At 35.1% G+C, this 18,750-nt stretch overlaps 1 protein-coding gene across 2 annotated transcripts in view; it reads left to right on the plus strand.

Moving 5' to 3' along the window:
• The window catches only part of LOC145241447 ((3R)-3-hydroxyacyl-CoA dehydrogenase-like), a 55,053-nt gene that overhangs the window by 28,432 nt on the left and 7,871 nt on the right, over positions 1-18,750 (plus strand). For both annotated transcript variants that reach the window (XM_080104408.1, XM_080104409.1), the window contains 3 exons: positions 6,107-6,202; positions 11,117-11,202; positions 13,890-14,017. In XM_080104408.1, coding sequence (XP_079960534.1) covers positions 6,107-6,202; positions 11,117-11,202; positions 13,890-14,017 — 310 coding nt within the window. The remainder of the gene's footprint in view (positions 1-6,106; positions 6,203-11,116; positions 11,203-13,889; positions 14,018-18,750) is intronic.

Consider the following 18,750-nt stretch of genomic DNA (forward strand, 5'->3'; position numbering starts at 1 on the left):
TAGATGTAAGAAAGCCTTCTGCTCTAATAGATTCTTCCCCAGAACTGCAGGACTTTGGAATTCTCTTTCAGTTTCCTGCTTCCCCAACTGTACTGACATGCAGAATTTCAAGTGTAATGTGGACAGCCATTTTGCTGCTAAATTCCCTACATAGTACCCCTGCAACTTGGGTCCCTGATAGTAACCCCCTACATGTCTTGTTTGGGGTGAAAATGTAATAAAAAAATTTTTTTTTTAAATGCATCTTTTCACAATCAGGAATCTTTATGCTGAATCCATATGGAATTTTGAACTGAACTATTTATTGAATGCATGGGGAGTAGATTGTTCTTATTCTGTCAGATATGATTGGGCAGAAGTGTTGAGTATTTTTTTAAATTTTATTTGTATTGTCGGTAGTGAGGGTTGAACCTTCAATTTTCAAAAGACTGTCACTTAAAACTGGTTGTTGCTCACTGCTTTTATCCTTTGTAGCATGTTTTGAAAATATTTAGTATATTCATATATATTTGTGCATTCATACTTTTTGCAGACTGTTATCCTCATCTTCATAATTGTTGTTGTTTTCACCACATTTTGGCCAACTCATCCTTTGGCCTTCTTCGGGTGATTAACTACGACAGGATAGGAATGTTGAGTCTTGTAACTTATCCCCAGTAATTACTGCCTTCCATAGTTGTTGTTGTCTCACCATTTTTGGACCAACTAATCCTCTGGCCTGCTTAGGTAGGATTGAGACTACTATCCTCAGACAATACTCATCTGGAACCGTAGAGGCTCAACACCTCTATCCACTGCGCCACGGGCCCCAAAAAAGTATTGATACATAAAATATCATGGTTCATCTCAAAGTATTCCAAAAATAAAAATAAAAAATAAATTAAAAAATATATATTTGTCTTTAATGTTTAATACTTTACAGAATATATTATTGTTGGATAAAGGACTTGGAGAATGTGCACATACACAAAAACCAGGCTAGCAGAGAACAAAGAAAATACCAAATTGAACTTTGACACACATATTGACCTCTGATGGAACAAAGAAAATGCCAGATCGAACTTGTACACATATATTTACCTCTGATGGAACAAATAAAGAATTTGTCAATAAAAGCGAGAGGTCCAACAAGCAAAAAGAATAGAGAGAAAGAGAGACAAAGAGAGATGCACGATTGTTACGCCATTAGCTCATCGACTCTAACTTCACCTTTCACCACAGCTGTGTTATGTTTTATTCACTGTCAGTATGTATATATTGTAGATCAGTGACAAAATTAGATTTAGAAATTATATAGACTGAAAAGCACATTTGAACAACTGGCCATAACAAATATATAATACTTTGTTTCACAGGCAAATATTGAATCATATAAAGAAAATAAAATTCAATGGATTGAGTAAAATTTTTAGACGATTAATTGCAATTGGGAATCTTCATTGTCTTATACTGCTTACACACAAACTGGTTATATCATCTCTCAGTCTATGAGTACTTCCACTGCGTTTCCTGTGTAGCCCAGGCTCACAAATGTTTGTTTAATGGGACCCTACATTAGCAGACGAGCAGTTTTAACTAGTACATCGATTTTAGAAATGGGCTCCACTTTTAATTTGAAAAGTTGTTCAATTCAAAGTATGTTGTAAAACAGTCGCGGATGGCTGATGTGACAGGAAATGGGGTTACATCAGGAAGATCGACAAGTGCAGCCACCTGCAGCTAGGCCTCGTTTCATGGGAATGTGATTTAGTGAAATTTATAAGTTACACTCTTTTGGAGGTTGAATTCAATCCTCAGTGCAAGCAACACGCAAAATACAATTGCGAATTGTTTAGAACATCTACTCAGTTACGGCTGATGAAACAAGAGTGTGCTATCCTTGTGGGTTAAATAAAGAGTTCCGAAATTCCGTGCAGATTTCCAAGTTCGACAGAAAGATTTCTGAGTTCAACAGAAAGATTCCTGAGTTCTTACACTTGAAGAAGGTCAAAGGCTACATTACAGGGCTCTACATTGCTAGTGAAACAGTCGCATTTGCGATTGATTTTTCCAAGTGGCGACTAGAAATAATAAAACGCTTATCTTTTAGCGATTGTTTTTTTTTTTCACCAACAATCTTCCAAAGCTCATTACTGAGTGAAAAAATTTGTTCAACTTTTTTTTTTTTTTTAAATAAATCAAGCAAAGTCAAATTATTTAAACAATAAAAGGATTAATAGAACAATGTACTTTTTTTTTTTTAATGAAGGTTGTTCAAAAAACATCTGAAAAAATTCAAGTCTCAACATAAAATTCGGTGCATATGTAGAATTACACTTATAAAAAAAAATACAGAAAAATCTTTATGATGCACATACTCGTCATGGAACGAAGGTGTCATATTCCAAAATTCACGTGGATTTGGTTAGTAATTTTTCTATTTGCTAGTAAACAAAAATATTTAGTTGACAAAAGTCAACTTAAGATAAATTTATCCATAGAGGCCTGCATTAACTGAAACATTATGAGAATAACATTCAAGATGAGAACAGTAGTCTGAATAATGCAAATTATTGAGAACATTTTTTTTAACTCATGTTCATCCTTAACAAAGCATATCACCGCTTGGGCATAAAGGGCTACTATTTGGGATCATGCCTAGATTTACAAGATGTTGGTTTACATTACATTTAAACTTCTGCATATCAGTACAGCCAGGGAAGCAGGTAGCAGGAAGGGAATTCCAAAGTCTACCTGTTCGAGGGAAGAAACTATTAGAGTAGAAAGCTTTCTGGCATTTAGGGACATTAACAGTGAAAGGGTGAGATTTTGTTGCTAAGCAGGTTTATGGAGGATATTTACATTAAGGGCCACAAGTACAACAAGTTCATCACAGCACATTCCATTAAAATATTTGTAAAACAGGCACAGAGATGCAATATTGTGGTGATGGGACAGGGGTTGGAGCCTAGTTGACAAAGTGGGACCTGTTAGATTGAAAACTCCTTTATGGACCCTATCCAAGAGGGAGAGGCTAGTGGTAGATGCCCCAGCCCAGATGTGGCAACAATACTCCATGCATGGGTGAATGGTGGCCTTGTAGAGGTACAGGATACTCTCAGTTGTGAGTATTCTTCTAGCACGATAGAGGGAATCCACCTTCTTTGCAGCAGCTTTCGTAATGTCCTCAATGTATTTATATTGTCTGCAAATGTTAGGCCAAGGAGTTTGAAGGAAGAATTCTCAGATAGGGTGTTATTTGCCATGGATATAAAGGGTTGGAGAAGCGCCTTGTAATTGTTAAAGGAGAGCAATTTAGTCTTACTAGCATTAAATGTTACCATCCATTTGTGGCTCCATTCCACTACAGTCTGGAGGTCATTTTCTAACAAGTCTGCAAGTGTCTTAGATTTATGTACATCCATTCTTCCCTCATGCATGTTATAGAACATTATATCATCAACACATATACCCATCTCGGACACAATGTTATCAGGGAGGTTGGTAATGAATATCAGGAATAATAGTGGTTCAAGGACTGACCCCTGAGGCATTCCCACATTAATGTTATGCTGCTTTGATGTACATCCATCAATGACAACCTGGATGGTCCTATTGTCTAAGAAAGATCTAATTATATTTAGTATATGTCCAGTTATACTGTAGAATTTAATTTTCATTAGTAGCTCTTCGTGTCAAAGGCCTTGGATATATCAATGGCTACCGTCCTGGCTTCGCCTGCCTTATCTAGTGCATGGTGTATGCGTTCAGAGATGCCTGTTAAAATATCTGCAGTAGAAGAACATTGCCTAAATTCATCCTGTTTGTCAGAGAGATTTGCTTTTGCAAGGTGGTGGACTACTGCTTAATTAAATAAGGTCTCAAAGATTTTAGCAAAGGATGGAAGGAGATAATTATGGCAATAATTGAGAGTGTCAGTCCATTCACCAGAATTCTTGTACACTGGTACCACAGAGGCCATCTTCCAACTATTAGAGAACCAAGATTCAGTAAGGCATTTATTGTACAGCTTGGAAAGTATGGGGGCTAGCTCAGCTGAGCATTTCTTAATTAGTATAGCAGGGTTAAGATCGAGCCCACACGCTTTAGAGGTGTCTAAGTTTTTTATGATATCACAGATATGAGAAGGGATGGTTTTTACATCATCTAGTGTGGCTTCAGTCTGCATAAGGAAATTTGGGAGGGAGTTTTGTTTGTTGGCTTTAAGGTGGAGTTGAGGGTGAATCTCGGGGCAAGCAGTTCCGCCTTCTCAATTGCCGTGCATACAACCTTCTGGTTGTTGGATAGTGGTGGAATTACTGATTGCTCTTTATTAACTACACTATTATAGATTTTCCAGAAATCATGAGTCCCTATCTTTTGCGTTCAATGCATTCCCTGATTATTTCAGCATGCTTTCTTTTGACAGTCGTTATTTCTCTCTTACAATAATTTCTAGCATCTAGAAATTTTTACCTATTTGTATTTGACTTATGGTGTACAGACTGACAGAATTCTTGCTGCCTTTGTGCAATAGCAACTGCACAATCTGTAGTGAACAAAGCGGTGAATGGGGCTTGCTATATTACTTCCGTGTTGGAACGTGCCTCAATGCCCGCTTTGCACCATTCTTTTGTTTCAGTGGCACACTGTTCAGCAGGAAGAGAGAAGATATCGGTCCATGGGGCATCTCTGATGTGTTCTCTAATGGCCCCTAGTCAGCCTTTTTGTAGTACCTTGTTTTGAGCAATGGTTCCTCACCTTGGGGTTAGGATTTAAGTGTGATGTCAACTGATACCACTAGGTGGTCTGCGTTTCCAAGTGAATTGTGGGCATGAGTCACAATCCTCAGGTAGTGTGGTGAGGAATAGGTCTAAAAGTGAAACCTGCTGGGGTTTACGATCTGATAGGCAGGTTGGGAACATTACTGTCTGTGTGAGGGAATGGGTTATAGAGAAGCTATAACTATAGCGTACAGCTGCATTTGTGTAACCTGAGAAACCAAGCCAATTTTTATGGTGGACATTAAAGTCACCAAACACATGTATTTGGACGTTACTATCTAAAGAGAGTGCTGCATCTATACTATCAGAGATATGATCAATTAAGGTACATCTGAGATGAGCCATTTATTGAAACGTGCTTCACAGAATGAAGATTTCATGTTCCAAAAATCCTGTAAATTGATCAAGTAGGTTTTTTAATTTAGAAAATCAAATTTTATGATGAAACGGGATGGAGGAATTTGATTGGCCATATTGAATAAATAAGAGGGAGACAACTCAATTTGTACTATCAAGACCAAAATCGACCTCATAATTAATACATTTAGTATTAAAATTGCTAAAAATCGTAAATTTTTATTTCCTTACTTAAAAAAAAACTACTTGATCATTTACATGATTTTAGGAATATGATATTTTATTCTATGACGAGTACATCTATCATAAAGACTTTTCTGTAATTTTGTTTTTTAAATAAATGAAATCTATAATATAAATCTTACCTATCTGTTTAAATGTATGTATGAATGTATGTATGCCTAAAACTTTCGACAGAGGCAACATATTTTCATGAGATCAATATCTTTTTGAAGCTCGACCCTTCAGACGATAAATATAAAAAAATTGGCCCAAAACATTAATTTCTTCACCCTCAACTGGGCAGTTTTCTACATGAGGGTCGGTTTTTTTTTCACTGACATTTTTTGCAAGTCATTTAAAGCTCACGTAAACAACGCCACATAAATGGCGTTATTTCAACTGCCCGTGATGTCACAACTGCTGATAAGAGCGTTTTTTTTGGGGGGGGGGGTCACCTATTTTTTCTCTGGTGTGTTACACGTTTGAGCTTGCTTACGACTCCTATTTTTTTTTCCTTTTTTTTTTTTTTTTTTTTTTTTTTTGCTCAACCAACACCCTTACACACATCTCCACTTTCTTTTCCGCCGTTGCGTCATGGGTTCGAGCCTGCCTGCCTACTACAACTTTTTTTTTTTTTTTTTTGCTCAACACGCACCTCCAAACACCCGGGCAGTACCAGGCACCCGTGCTAGTTCTAAATAAGTACCAAATGTGTTTGTATATTTTTTACAATTATTAATTCATTAATTTTTTTTTTTCTCAAGGGAACTTATCTTGTTACTCAAGCTGCTGCAAAAATGATGTTGTCAGAAAAGGTGGATTGTGGTTCCATTGTGAATGTATCAAGTATCGTAGGAAAGGTTAGTTATTATAAAATTTGAACTTTTGTTTTGTGTTGGGTGGAGGGGGTCCAGAATAATAATCAATCCTTAAGTGATTATTTGAAATTATTTTTTTTCTTTTTACTATAGGGTTACCACTTATCAAGGCTAAAGCCTATTCAATGACAAAGGTTAATGGGACAGAAGTGATTGCCAGCCGAAAAATGAGGAACACTATGGGGGTACTAACTTTGATCAATGATATGAACTGCATTTGATTAATTATGGAATTGTCATTTCTTGCTTCATTTCGTATGAATCAGATGATTCTATTGTTGGCATTGGTTTTCCCGATATTTTTCTGATTAAAATTCTTTCCAAAAAAGGTATCAAGTACTTATGGAAGAGATCATGTGAAGGTTGCCAACATCCTAAGTGAAAGTGTTTCTGTGGAACAAACTGGATTCAAACTTGCCACACACAGACTATCAGTTCACATTAGATTAACCACTTAGTCACTATCACCTCCCATGGAATGGTTTATCACAAGAATTTGTTCACATTGGATTTGAAGATGACCAAGTCAAAGTTTGAAGGAAAGTAGTCTTATGGTAATGTGTTTCACAGACATGAAAATTCCACCTGACACTAGCCACATGGAGGGAGAAAGGAAAGCCTTTTCCCATTTGTGGTAGAAAGTCGAATTTTGCTATGAATGTCATACAAAGAAGAACCAAAGATTGGAGCTCAGTCAACCACTTTCCATAGAAATAACAATAGAGCAGAGAGAGAATAGCTACATATCTAATTATTATAAATGTTTAATAGATCAAGCTTGTTTAAAATTCAACTCATAAAATTCAGATATATAGCTATATTTTTTTATACTAAAAAAGTCATTACTTACCAAGGTCGAAGGTCATTTGAGGATAAAGGTTAACAAGATTGTCGGTCGGATGATGAACAATACTGTGAAAGGATTGGAAAAATATGGATGGAAACGACAAAATTTTGATTACTTAGAAGACAGCTCAACCAATAGTATATATATTATTTTTACTGGAATCTTTTGAGAGGAGTAATTTGTGTATTTATTTTTATTTTTTATTTATTTATTTATTTATTTTTTTTACATAAGGGTGACCACTTATCAAGGCCCGGAAACCACTCGAGGATCAGGGTTAATGAGTGTACAGTAGGCACTGGAATAATATTGTAGTAATCGTTAGTAGTGGAAATTTGGTAAATCTTATCTTGGTATATCCATTCCCTTCCCCCCAAAACAATCACAAATACAAATCAGTAAATATGGACTTACAGTTTGAGATAAGTGGGATGATGGAAGTCTTTAATATTTCAACATCATTTTAAAAAAACAAAACAAAAAAAAAACAAAAAAAAACGGAGAATATTGTAAAAACAGAACTAAAAGTGGGTTTAGTTGAGCTGTCGAGCAGAGAATAGGATTTATTTTTTTAAGCCTAATTCATTTGGTATTCTAATCATTGTTATTATTTGCATATATTGATGCATAATGTTACCTTATTTATTATCCTTGTCATTTTCACTCTTATTTTGTGACTGTTATCCTCATCATAGTTGTTATTGTTTCACCATGTTTCGGCCAACTCATCCACTGGCCTTCTTCAGGTGATTATTAACCGCCACGGGATAGGAATGATTAGTCTTGTAACTGTATCCCCAGTAATTACTAACTTCCATAGCACAGTGGATAAAGGTGTTGAATCTCCACAGTTCCAGGTGAGCATTGTCTGAAGATAGCAGTTTCAATCCTACCCAAAACAAACCAGAGGATTAGTTGGCCAAAACAGGATGAGACAACAACAACTATGGAAGGCAGTAATTACTGGGGATACAGTTATAAGACTTTAATTCACATTGATACACCGGTCCCCGTTAGATCACGGAAGTTAAGCAACGTTGATCCTGGTCAGTACTAAAATGGATGACCATTTGGGAATTCTAGATGCTGTATCTGCTCTCCACTTATCTCGACATTGTTTCCAGTCTTCTAGCACTTCTCCTTGCCACTGGACTCAAGCAGTGCCAATTCAGGAGAGGTGTGGTTAGGTTTGCGCAACCCTTGCCTCACAATTATACACCCAGCTACCCTTAAAGGGTGTATCCATTGTCTCTTGAGACTGAACGGAGGCATCAACAAGTTATCCTGTCACGGTTAATCACCTGAAGAAGGCCAGAGGATAAGTTGGCCAAAACATGGTGAAGCAACAACGATGAAAATGAAGATAACAGTCTGCAAAAAAATAAATAAATAAAGATTCAACAAATATTTGTTGACATTGGACTTGAAGATGACCATGTTGTAGTCTGCAATAATGTATTTCACAGATGGGAATTTCTGGAAAAGGAACTTTGTTCATGGAAATTCCATTTGGTTTTAGGTACAGTTATGCTTTACAGGGGGGGGGTCAGAGATTAAAGCTGAGCCAAGCACCTACCATGAAAATAATAATATAGTAGAAGATGACTAATAATGTCTCCTGTGAGAAAGACGTTCCAGGGAAACATTAAGATCATCTCCCACTAGATTGCAAAGTTGATTTTTGTACTCTCTTAAATTAAAAAAGAGTACTCTGAGTGGCACCTCCCCAAATGTGGCAGCAGTACTCCATCTTAAGACATGTTTGACTTTTATATATGCGTTAGCCACGTTTTATTTTCAATTATCTATATAATTATAAAACTCTGCAGACCACCATTGTGCTTGAATCTTGTCTTCAACAATCAGGCGATTCCATCTTGTAAAAAAAGGATGACAAGTTTATATATATATAATGATGAGTTGTGATACAACGAAACAGGACTGTATGTCGATGACTACAAATATATTTTAAGCCCCCCTCTTTGGGTAGAGCACTGTTGTAAATAATCTCACCCGCTACTTAATTGGCTGAAAATGCGAAGCTCGTAGTTTGTTTGTTTATGAACAGGCGATTTGAGCACTATAAAAATGGTGGCGGGTGTCTATTTAATATAGACATTCCGACGAGTTATTTACGGGCATCGATTCCATGGTCGAGTGGGAGAACTGCTGACTGTCAACACGACGGTTCTAGGTTCAATCCTTGGCTTGGGAGAGATGCTAGTCTAGCGGCACTGATGAGTTGTGATACAATGAAATAAGACTGTATGTCGATGACTACAAATATATATATATATATATATATTAGTATTGGGTCGATTAATTGGAATTGGGAATAAAAAAAATCTGAAATTTTTAGGGTATCGGAATCAGTATCGGAATCGGAAAAAATTGTGCCTATTTTCCGATGCGAACAACGATTCTTTTAATTGGCTTTTTTAAATTGATTTTCTTTAAAGAAAAATATTTTACCTCTGATAGTAATACAAAAATAGTGAATATCTGTTGATTTTAACCCATTAGTAAAATTAAATCGATAGATCATCCCTCACAAGTGTATCCTTACGTTTAAGAAAATATCTGCACATTTAACATGTGTTTTTATGGTAATCGTGAAAAATAACAACTTTATAGTTAAATATGTGGAGATTTAGAAAGAATCGGAATCGAGAATTTAATACAGAATTGGTAATTGTATCAGAATCAGTAAAAATACTGGAATCATCCTATCTCTAATGTATGTATGTATTTTGTTTGTTTTTGCGATACGTTTTGAATGAATTCAATTATTTATACAAAAGTACATGTTTACCTAAATGCGAGTTGGGACTAATTTTCCCTTTGACCAATTTGGTACTCTCCAAATGGGGAGTGGCATATAATTGTTATTAAAATATAATTATCCACTGATATGTGTTTCGATGTCTATGACTCATCAGAGTGGCTGAATCTAGCGAGATTCGAAATCAGGACCTCATGATAAGAAGCCTAAGCTCTTACCATTGGACCACCTCACACAACTGTTTGGATATATTGCGATTTACGAAACCATGAAGTCCTGATTTCGAATCTCACTAGATTCAGTCACTCTGATGAGTCGTAGACAATGAAACATGTGTCAGTGGATAATTATATTTTAAAAACAATAAATATATATATATATATATATATATATATATATATATATATAGGTGTGGCTCAGAGGCTAAGGAATGAGTATGAAAAGTTGTATGTTTTGGTTTCAATTCTAGCTGATGGTACCCAAGTCATATATATTTTTTTTCAGTTTTGATCTCACTACTATATATTAAGTTTTATATAATAATCAATAGAGAATTGTCTCTATAATAATAAATATGTAATCTGCATGAATTAAAATTTCATATTTAAGTGTATCTTACAACCAAGCAACACCAGGCAGAGTGCTCGTATATTATACAAAGGAACATCGTAATTTTGTCTGTGTCCAGATAAAAGTTAGAAAATACAGAACTCATTGAATCGATAACTAATTCAAAGGCTTCTCTCTTTTCATATTATTTGATTCTTCCGATTATTGTTCTTATTTTGAGTGCGATTTTCATAACGTTTCAATCAATGTAACCTCCGACCTTTTTCAGTTGTATCTTGTTCAATTTGAGAATCTGCACAGAATTTCAAACGGAACTTTTTCCATTTCTTCAATATGGTCATACCAATGAAATCTTCTGTTCTGCACACCTCTGTTCATCTTCCTCTGAGTTCATCAGAATCAAACATGTATTACATTATATATACTCATGTTTTACTTCATGCAATGCATATCCTCAACTCTCACTTGCCAGATTTCATTTCCATACTTCATCACACTGTATACACATGCCTGATAGACTCTTCTGTTAATTGACAATGGTAACACTCTGTTGGTTTGTAATGGCAAAAGTTTCCTGAACTTATTCCATCGACTCCTTGTAATCACGCTAGCACCTGTTCCAATCTGTACTCCAATGGTATTCTTATTTCTTTTTTTTTTTTCTTCATGTAATATTATTTATGTTTTTCCTGTCCAGGGTGGCAATATTGGTCAGTGTAACTATGCAGCCTCCAAAGCAGGTGTTATTGGACTTACAAAATCTGCATCCAAAGAATTATCAAGGTATAATTTGCAATTACTTTTGAATAGTTACATGTTTAATGTTTATACAAAGTAAATTATTTAACATATAAATTTATCTTGTCGGATTTTCAAAGTCAGTCCCAAATAACACATAAGCTGGCAAATCAAACTTTGCTTCTGACTATCAAATTTTCATTTGTTATCATCGTACTATGTTATTGGCAATATAATAACATACTTAGAATTAGCTAGAATTTATCTGAAAAATTTAGTCCAACCTAGACGGCTGCTAAATATCAATTTTTAAATAATCACATAAAAATAAAAATCAACAAGGGAGATAACTTATATTACTTTTTAATAATAATGTTAAATAGTAATTATACACCCACTCGTGCTTATTTGATAATTTAAATTTGCAGGGTAAACATTAGAGCATAAATAGGAAATAGAGGTCAGACGGGGATCAAGTAGCTGGCCTTTGTGGGTGGTTGTCTCCTATCAGACACAAACTATAGGAAATAACATCACACAAGATAGAGTAGGTGCAAAGAGCTGGATATGGAAGCTTGAAGTGACGAGATAAGAAATTACTTAATAATCAATTATAAACGAAGAGCCAAACCCAGACATTTCTTCCCTCTGTCACTAGCAGAGAGAAAGACAGTATCAACAACCTGATAAAATGATCCTTCTGTAATATTGTCATCTATATAATTTATGGTTTGCACTTTCATAAAATGTGTGTTAATAGTATATACACTCTGACGACTGTAGTTTTTGTAATCAAACAACAACTTGTAGAATCAACAAAGTATTATTTACATTATAATGATAGCATGATAAGAGAGAGTTTGGGGTGGTGTGTGGTTGTCGGTGCTGCTCTTTCTCTCTCTTTCTCTTCTCTGACTGCCTTTGTTTATGACTTATATTGACATCACCACATTCCTTGATCAGGATCTGATTGTTCGCTTACTTTGACATTCGATTTGAAATTTCAATTGTTTATTGTTCTGCACTTTTAACAATTCTAACCCATTTAAAATATTTTCTCCTATTGTTTCATGATCTTGATTCTTCGATTGAAATGTAGAGTTGACATCATCGCCAGCAATCTGATTTACATCTGGTTTTGCTCAGATCCGATATTTTCCAGCATTGTCCATTCCCTATAAAACACCTCTCCAAATTTGTGACATGTCTCTTTGTGTTATTGTGCCAACTTTGATTCCAGAAGGGTACAAAGTTGTAGCACTCCTTCTGAAACCAAACCTGGGTCTCTTTGGACTTCTGGGCTGGCGCCAAGTCCTGCTGCCACACCTAGGGTCTTCCAGTGGCCACCTGATTGCACCAGGAGATCATCACACATCTTCAGCACATCAAGGTACATTTTGGTGTTTACTTTCAAGCCAACTTCGAAGATGTGAGGTGGCATGATTTGGTCCTCAGTTGAAACCACACCAAAGACCATAATCGTAGCCGGAAACTTTGTTGAATGTGTCCTTAAGTATTGAACCATCCGGATTTGCATTTTGAGGGTGCTGGCAATGGTCCCGTAGTCATAAATTGAATTGGTAGAGAACATGAGTTGTACAGCGGCACATCTCCAATCTTGCTCGTTAAACATTGTGTCACTTTCAGACATGATAGAAGGCTTCTATTGCTCTTGGAATTTGTACAGAACTGGCCAACTAGTAGATGGTCTGCAAATAAAAAAGGAAAACCGGTTTTCATCAAACGTAAATGGAATCATGTAATCTTTTTCTAGGGCGACAATTTTAACGTTCCACCCTGTACATCATCAGTCTGACTGTTACGTGTGCATAACACAGAGATAGATATTCTCCTGGTCTTTATAGTAAGCTGAAGAGTTCATGTTTATCTGTAAGGTGGGCATCACAGCAAGTTTAAAGATGTGCAAACAAATATAAATCAAAAACTAAAATGACTTCATTGTATCCCGGGCAACGCTGGATAGGTAGAGCTGATTATCTATATATTGATAATACCATTAACATGCATACGTGTGTCACGGTTTCCAGATTATAAATTATTTAATCGGGAGATCCTATTTATTAAAAAGGAGGATGCGAACATTAAATTAGTATATAGATACACTAATTTAATGTTCATAGTATGTTATCACCTTCTATCCTCCTTTTTAATAAATATCAGATCACCAATGACGCAATGAAAAAAAAGATTTATGTCGCTTTTGGGCTGTACATGAAACTAAAATATACCTTCTTGGTCTTCTGGCTACGATCTAAGAGTAGTATCTGTTCTGTCTAAAGGTATAATGGTATCATTGTGTATCCGTTCATGTCAGGCGTCTATACAATGGAAATATGTCACAGACTCCTATAAGGATATTGGAAATGATCCGTAATAACCAGATATATTCTGACACTACATTAACCAGATTACTTAGATAAATACTTTTAAAGTTTTAACAAAAGGGCTACAATAATATTGTGGGGTCTCCATTCATGCTGAACGTCCACAGAATCTCAAGCAGCAATATATTGCATATGAAAGATGCCGCTGAGGAATTTCCCCAGGTCACACTAGTTCTTAAAATAATTAAAATTAAAAAAATTTTATAATATAAATATGAACACTTTTTTATCGATGCTTAAGAATTTAATGCTGAACAAAACAAAACATTAATGCTTTTCAAGCGACGTGATAAATAAATACTAATTGTTATATTTTTTATTTCTTAGGTTCAATATCCGAGTAAATGCCGTTTTGCCTGGATTTATAAACACACCAATGACTGATTGGGTTCCTGAAAAAGTTCTGCAAGGAATAATGAAATTAATTCCCATGCGGAAACTTGGACAACCTGAAGGTTTTTGTTCTTGTTTTTTTAATCATTCTAAGGCTATTATTGTACTAGCAAGGAGACCTGATGTTGCCCAGGAATGAATAAGGATCAATGAATATTTCATCCTCCCATATTTTATTCTTATTGAAATTGGTAAAATCAACAATTTTTCAATCCTTACAACAGTTATTTAGTCCACAATACATTGTAGTCTACATTGCACTGTAGAGAACCTACGGTTGATTTTATAAAATTATTCATATAAAATGGCTTGAATTAAAGTTTAAAATAAAAAAAGTCAAGTATCATGATTCAATTGCGCTCTAACCCGAAACATTTATTTCGAATGCGCCTTTGTCATATCAAAGAACCTACTGTTGATATTATATGCCAGGCCTTTCTCCTCATATGGTGATAATGATTGAATTAAAGTTTAAAATAAAAAAATCAAGTATCATGGTTAAATTGTGCTCTAAACAGAAACATTTATTTTGAACGTGTCCCTGTCATATCAAAGAGTCTACTGATGATTTTATATGCTGGGCCTTTCTGCTTGTGCAGTAATAAAACTTCTCAAATGTGTGTGATGTTAGACTGTATAAAGCATTAAATTTAGTCAAGGTTGTCTGTTCCTTCTTTCCATTCCAATACAGAACCTATCTAAAAACCCTGCCAGGCACATAAAGTACATTTGTGTGAAATTTTTTTAAAATCAGCCAAGCCATTTAGTTTATAGGGAACAAACACGCACATAAAGTTCCTTTTATATAATAATAGCGATAGAGATTAAGTTGTCTGGAAAGTTTACGTCAATTTTTAGTTGTTCATCTTTCAACGCATTAAAATATGTCAAATGACTGACAGATATAGATTTCCAGTTAGACCATACTTCAAGCTATTTATTGAGAAAGAAAGTTAACTATTATTTAACTTGTGCTAATTTGGGAGCTTTTTGAAAAAAGAAGATTGTAAAACACATTGTAACACGTGATGCTTTTCTATTTCCGTAAAAGTAAAATGCCTCACAAAAAAAAAAAGTTATGTGCAGTGTACAGTGAAAACGCTTTAGTTGTAAATGAAGTTTAAAGCTGGAGATTCTAGCCTTATTGATGAAGAAAGCCCAAATAGACCACCATCTACAGATGATGACCAAATCATGACATTAATTGAAAATAATCCACATTATGCAAAACAAAAACTAGCGGCAAAAAACTTAACATATCAAAATTCACAATTCATAAAAATTTGATTAAATATTTAATGGCATACAATTTTTTTTTTTTTTAATTTTTCACTTGCTTTAAAATTGAGCACAAATTTTACAGACAATTTGATGCTAAGCTAAGCTCATCAATGTTTATTTCCTTAAGATTTTTTAATATACTTCAATGATACAAAATACATACTAAAATATTCCTCAGTTTTGGGATTGAGTTATGTTTAAAAACAGTTCTATTTTAATTAACCTTAAATTGTAATGAACTGAACAAGTCGTCCATCTGTCTTAATTTTTTTTTTTTATCATGCCATATTTTCATTGTGTTGACATACGGGTTCTCGTTAGATTACCAAAGTTGAGTGACGAGGAGTCTAGCCAGTACCAGATGGGTGACTGTTTAGGAATACTGGATAATGTATATCATTTTCCCATGACTGGCATATGCAGTAGGAGACCGTTTGTAAATTTGATATTCCCTGTAAACTGTCTTCTTTGGAGGAAGACAGAATAACCTGCCCAGTGCTAATACGACACCAGGTATTTCTTTTTTGTTTTTTTGATTTGTTATTGCACTAAAGCAGAGTTAATCAATGTTTATTTCTCTGGGATTTTTTCCTATATACTTTAATAATATAAAATAGATACTAAAATATTTCTCAGTTTTGGGATTGAGTTATGTTTGAAAATAATTCCATTTTAATTCTGATAATTAATTAGCCTTCATTTGCTATTAGCTCACCAAGTGATCAATAAAAAGAAAGCAACTTGGTTTTAAAAGTTCTAAAATTAACAAAACACATTTTATCCTATTGCACTACGTGCTTTAGATCCGAAGAGACAGAATCAGCAAGGTCTTCATCAATGCACTTCAAGGTGCTGCCATAGATAGTTCAATAAATTATCCTAAAATATGACTTGAAAAATCATTAATGAAGATCAGGAAGTGTTGAAGTAGATTAAAAAATAGATCATTGAAGCATGCCAGCATTGATACTCGTATGTTTTTTGATGAACAACTACCGTTGTAGACCTACCTGAGAGAAAGGATTAGATGGTTGCAAAGACATTGCCCGATATATCATAGCAATCAACTTTGTAAAGCGACTCTTTGTGCTAGCCCTATCGAAAGTCTTTGATATGTCGAGGGCTATTGTCCTAGAAACAAAGCCCCCATCAAGAGATTTAGTGATGTTATACACGACTACAGTCAGCACATCAGCAGTTGATATTGAAATCCATCTTGTTTGTTGTTAATAACATTACTTTTGCTTACAGTTTCTTACAGATTCAAACTGAAGACAGTAAGAAGTGGATTGTGGGTTTACTTTTGGCATCCTCGTAACTCTTACTTCCTTTATTTTGTTCTTTTAGTCCTCACATTCCATAAGTGATGTTTCTGAAAAAGGAGAAAGAATTGCTGTTTTCTGGATCAGAATCTATCCATCTAATACTTATTGTTGGCAAGTTTTTGACTTTGAAGATGATTCTATTCTTGGCATTAGTTTCTCTAATATCTTTTTTGTTAGAATTCTTTCTAGAAAGGTATCGAGTACTTACAGAACGGATGAAGGTTGCCAACATCCTAAGTGAAAGTGTTTCTGTGGAACAAACTGGATTCGAACTTGCTACACAGTCTATCAGTTCACATTGGATTTGAAGATGACCAAGTTAAAGTTTGAAAGGAAGTAGTCTCATGGTAATGTGTTTTACAGGCATGAAGCCATTGCAAAGAAGCTCGGATAAAAATTCTGCCTGACGCTAGGCACATGGAGAGAGAAAGGAAAATCTTTTTTTATTGTGGTCAGAACAGATACTACACTTTGTAATATTTGTTTGAAAAAAATATAAAGGACTACAAGTTGCACAAATTAGGCACAAGGCCAATCAAAAGTGTTGGGGATAAGTGGTGTCGTTGATCATCTTTGGTCTCAAATACTTAAAATTGTCTATCCTACTCTTAACTAGAAATATCTCAGTCACCACAATACTACATTCACTCGAAGTGTTGTCATACTTAAGATAAACCCAAATTTGAAAAAGTTTTATTGAATTATTTACAGTAATTACATTTCATTGGCGAGGGAATGGGGAATAAAAAAAAATGACAAAAATTGGTTGGTAAAACCCTCATAACCCTTTTCTAAATAATAGACCACCCACTGTTTTTCAGTTTTCCAAAACCAAGCAGGTCAATCTCTAAGTGGGAGTGAGATCTGTGTGGGAGAAAAGAAAGAAGGGGAGATTGGGTAGAGTTCTTCCCAGATGAGTGTAAATTGGGAATAAAGGCCAAGGATGAAAAGAAATAAAAGTAGGAAGTGGGAATCTTGAAGGCTTTTTATTACTAAGGAGGGGAAGCTCATTCACTCTACTAATTAAATACTATACTAGTTAAAAGTCTAGAAGCTTAAAAACTTACTCAAAGGACTGAGGACAGCACCTGAAACCACATGTGCCATGCTTAGTAAGGGAACACTTTCTCGTACTTGACTCCTCTTCTCACACACAAGCTTGCCACTCTTATCCACCGTCTTTCAAACTCAGAGGAATGTCATCTTTTTCTATCACATCTGATCTTGACCTTCAGCTGATGGGTTGAATAACTTTGAAAGGATAGAGGCAAGTTTTGGCAGTAAATTCTTGAGCATATTCTACAAACAGCACTTGGCGTTTCTGAATGGTAACTCATTTAAGTACATGGTAACAACGTAGATGTTCAAACTGAGTTGAAATAATGTACGGTTGTGGGGGAGGAGGTTTTTTTGTTTTGTTTTTTTAATTTTCTTCCCTTGAAGATTGTAACGCTGGGTATGGTGCAGCCAAACCAGCTACCAACATTGCCCTGCTTTTTATTGAAACCAACCGAGAGCTCTTTTTAGTATCAACATTGTTCCCTTAAGTGCAATTGTCTGGATATCTTTTGCACTTGGTTAACCAGGAATATTAGTAAGGTAGGACTTCAGGTTCTTCTTCATAAGCCCTGTGGCACCTATAATAACTGGTATGATTGATATCTCTTTAAGATTCTGCTATGTTTATTCATATGTCTTTGTACGTGAGTCTCTTATTTAGTGTATGCCGTGATCGTCTATGTATGTATGCGTATACATGTGCTTGTGTCGCTTCTAGTGTGTGTATGTATATGTATTTTGATAAAGTCGCTATACTTTTTTTTTTCCTGTTTGGTCTTCTCTGGGGATGCTTTCTTGCCGTCACTGGTGGATGCTGGAAGAACATCTTGGGAAGATACACAACACCAATTTCTAGCATGGTTTCTTTATTTAATCTAACGAGTGAACGGAGTAGGAAGCATCGCATTGTCAACCACTTAAACTTTCTTACATTTCTTTCTTTGATGCATCTTCGCATCTAATGAAGACATCCGCTTCATTCAAACTCAGGAAACCGGAAGTGTATTCATGCGAACCAAAAGATCTCTTCTTCTCACACAAAGTACCTTTTATATATAATATATAAAATTTTAATATCCGTAGGTATTTGTTTTGTATTTTGTAGATTCATCAAAATGGGATTATATAAG

The sequence above is a fragment of the Euprymna scolopes genome, chromosome 20 (assembly GCF_053919585.1).
Source record: "Euprymna scolopes isolate OS-2025 chromosome 20, ASM5391958v1, whole genome shotgun sequence".
Lineage (NCBI taxonomy): Eukaryota > Metazoa > Mollusca > Cephalopoda > Sepiida > Sepiolidae > Euprymna > Euprymna scolopes.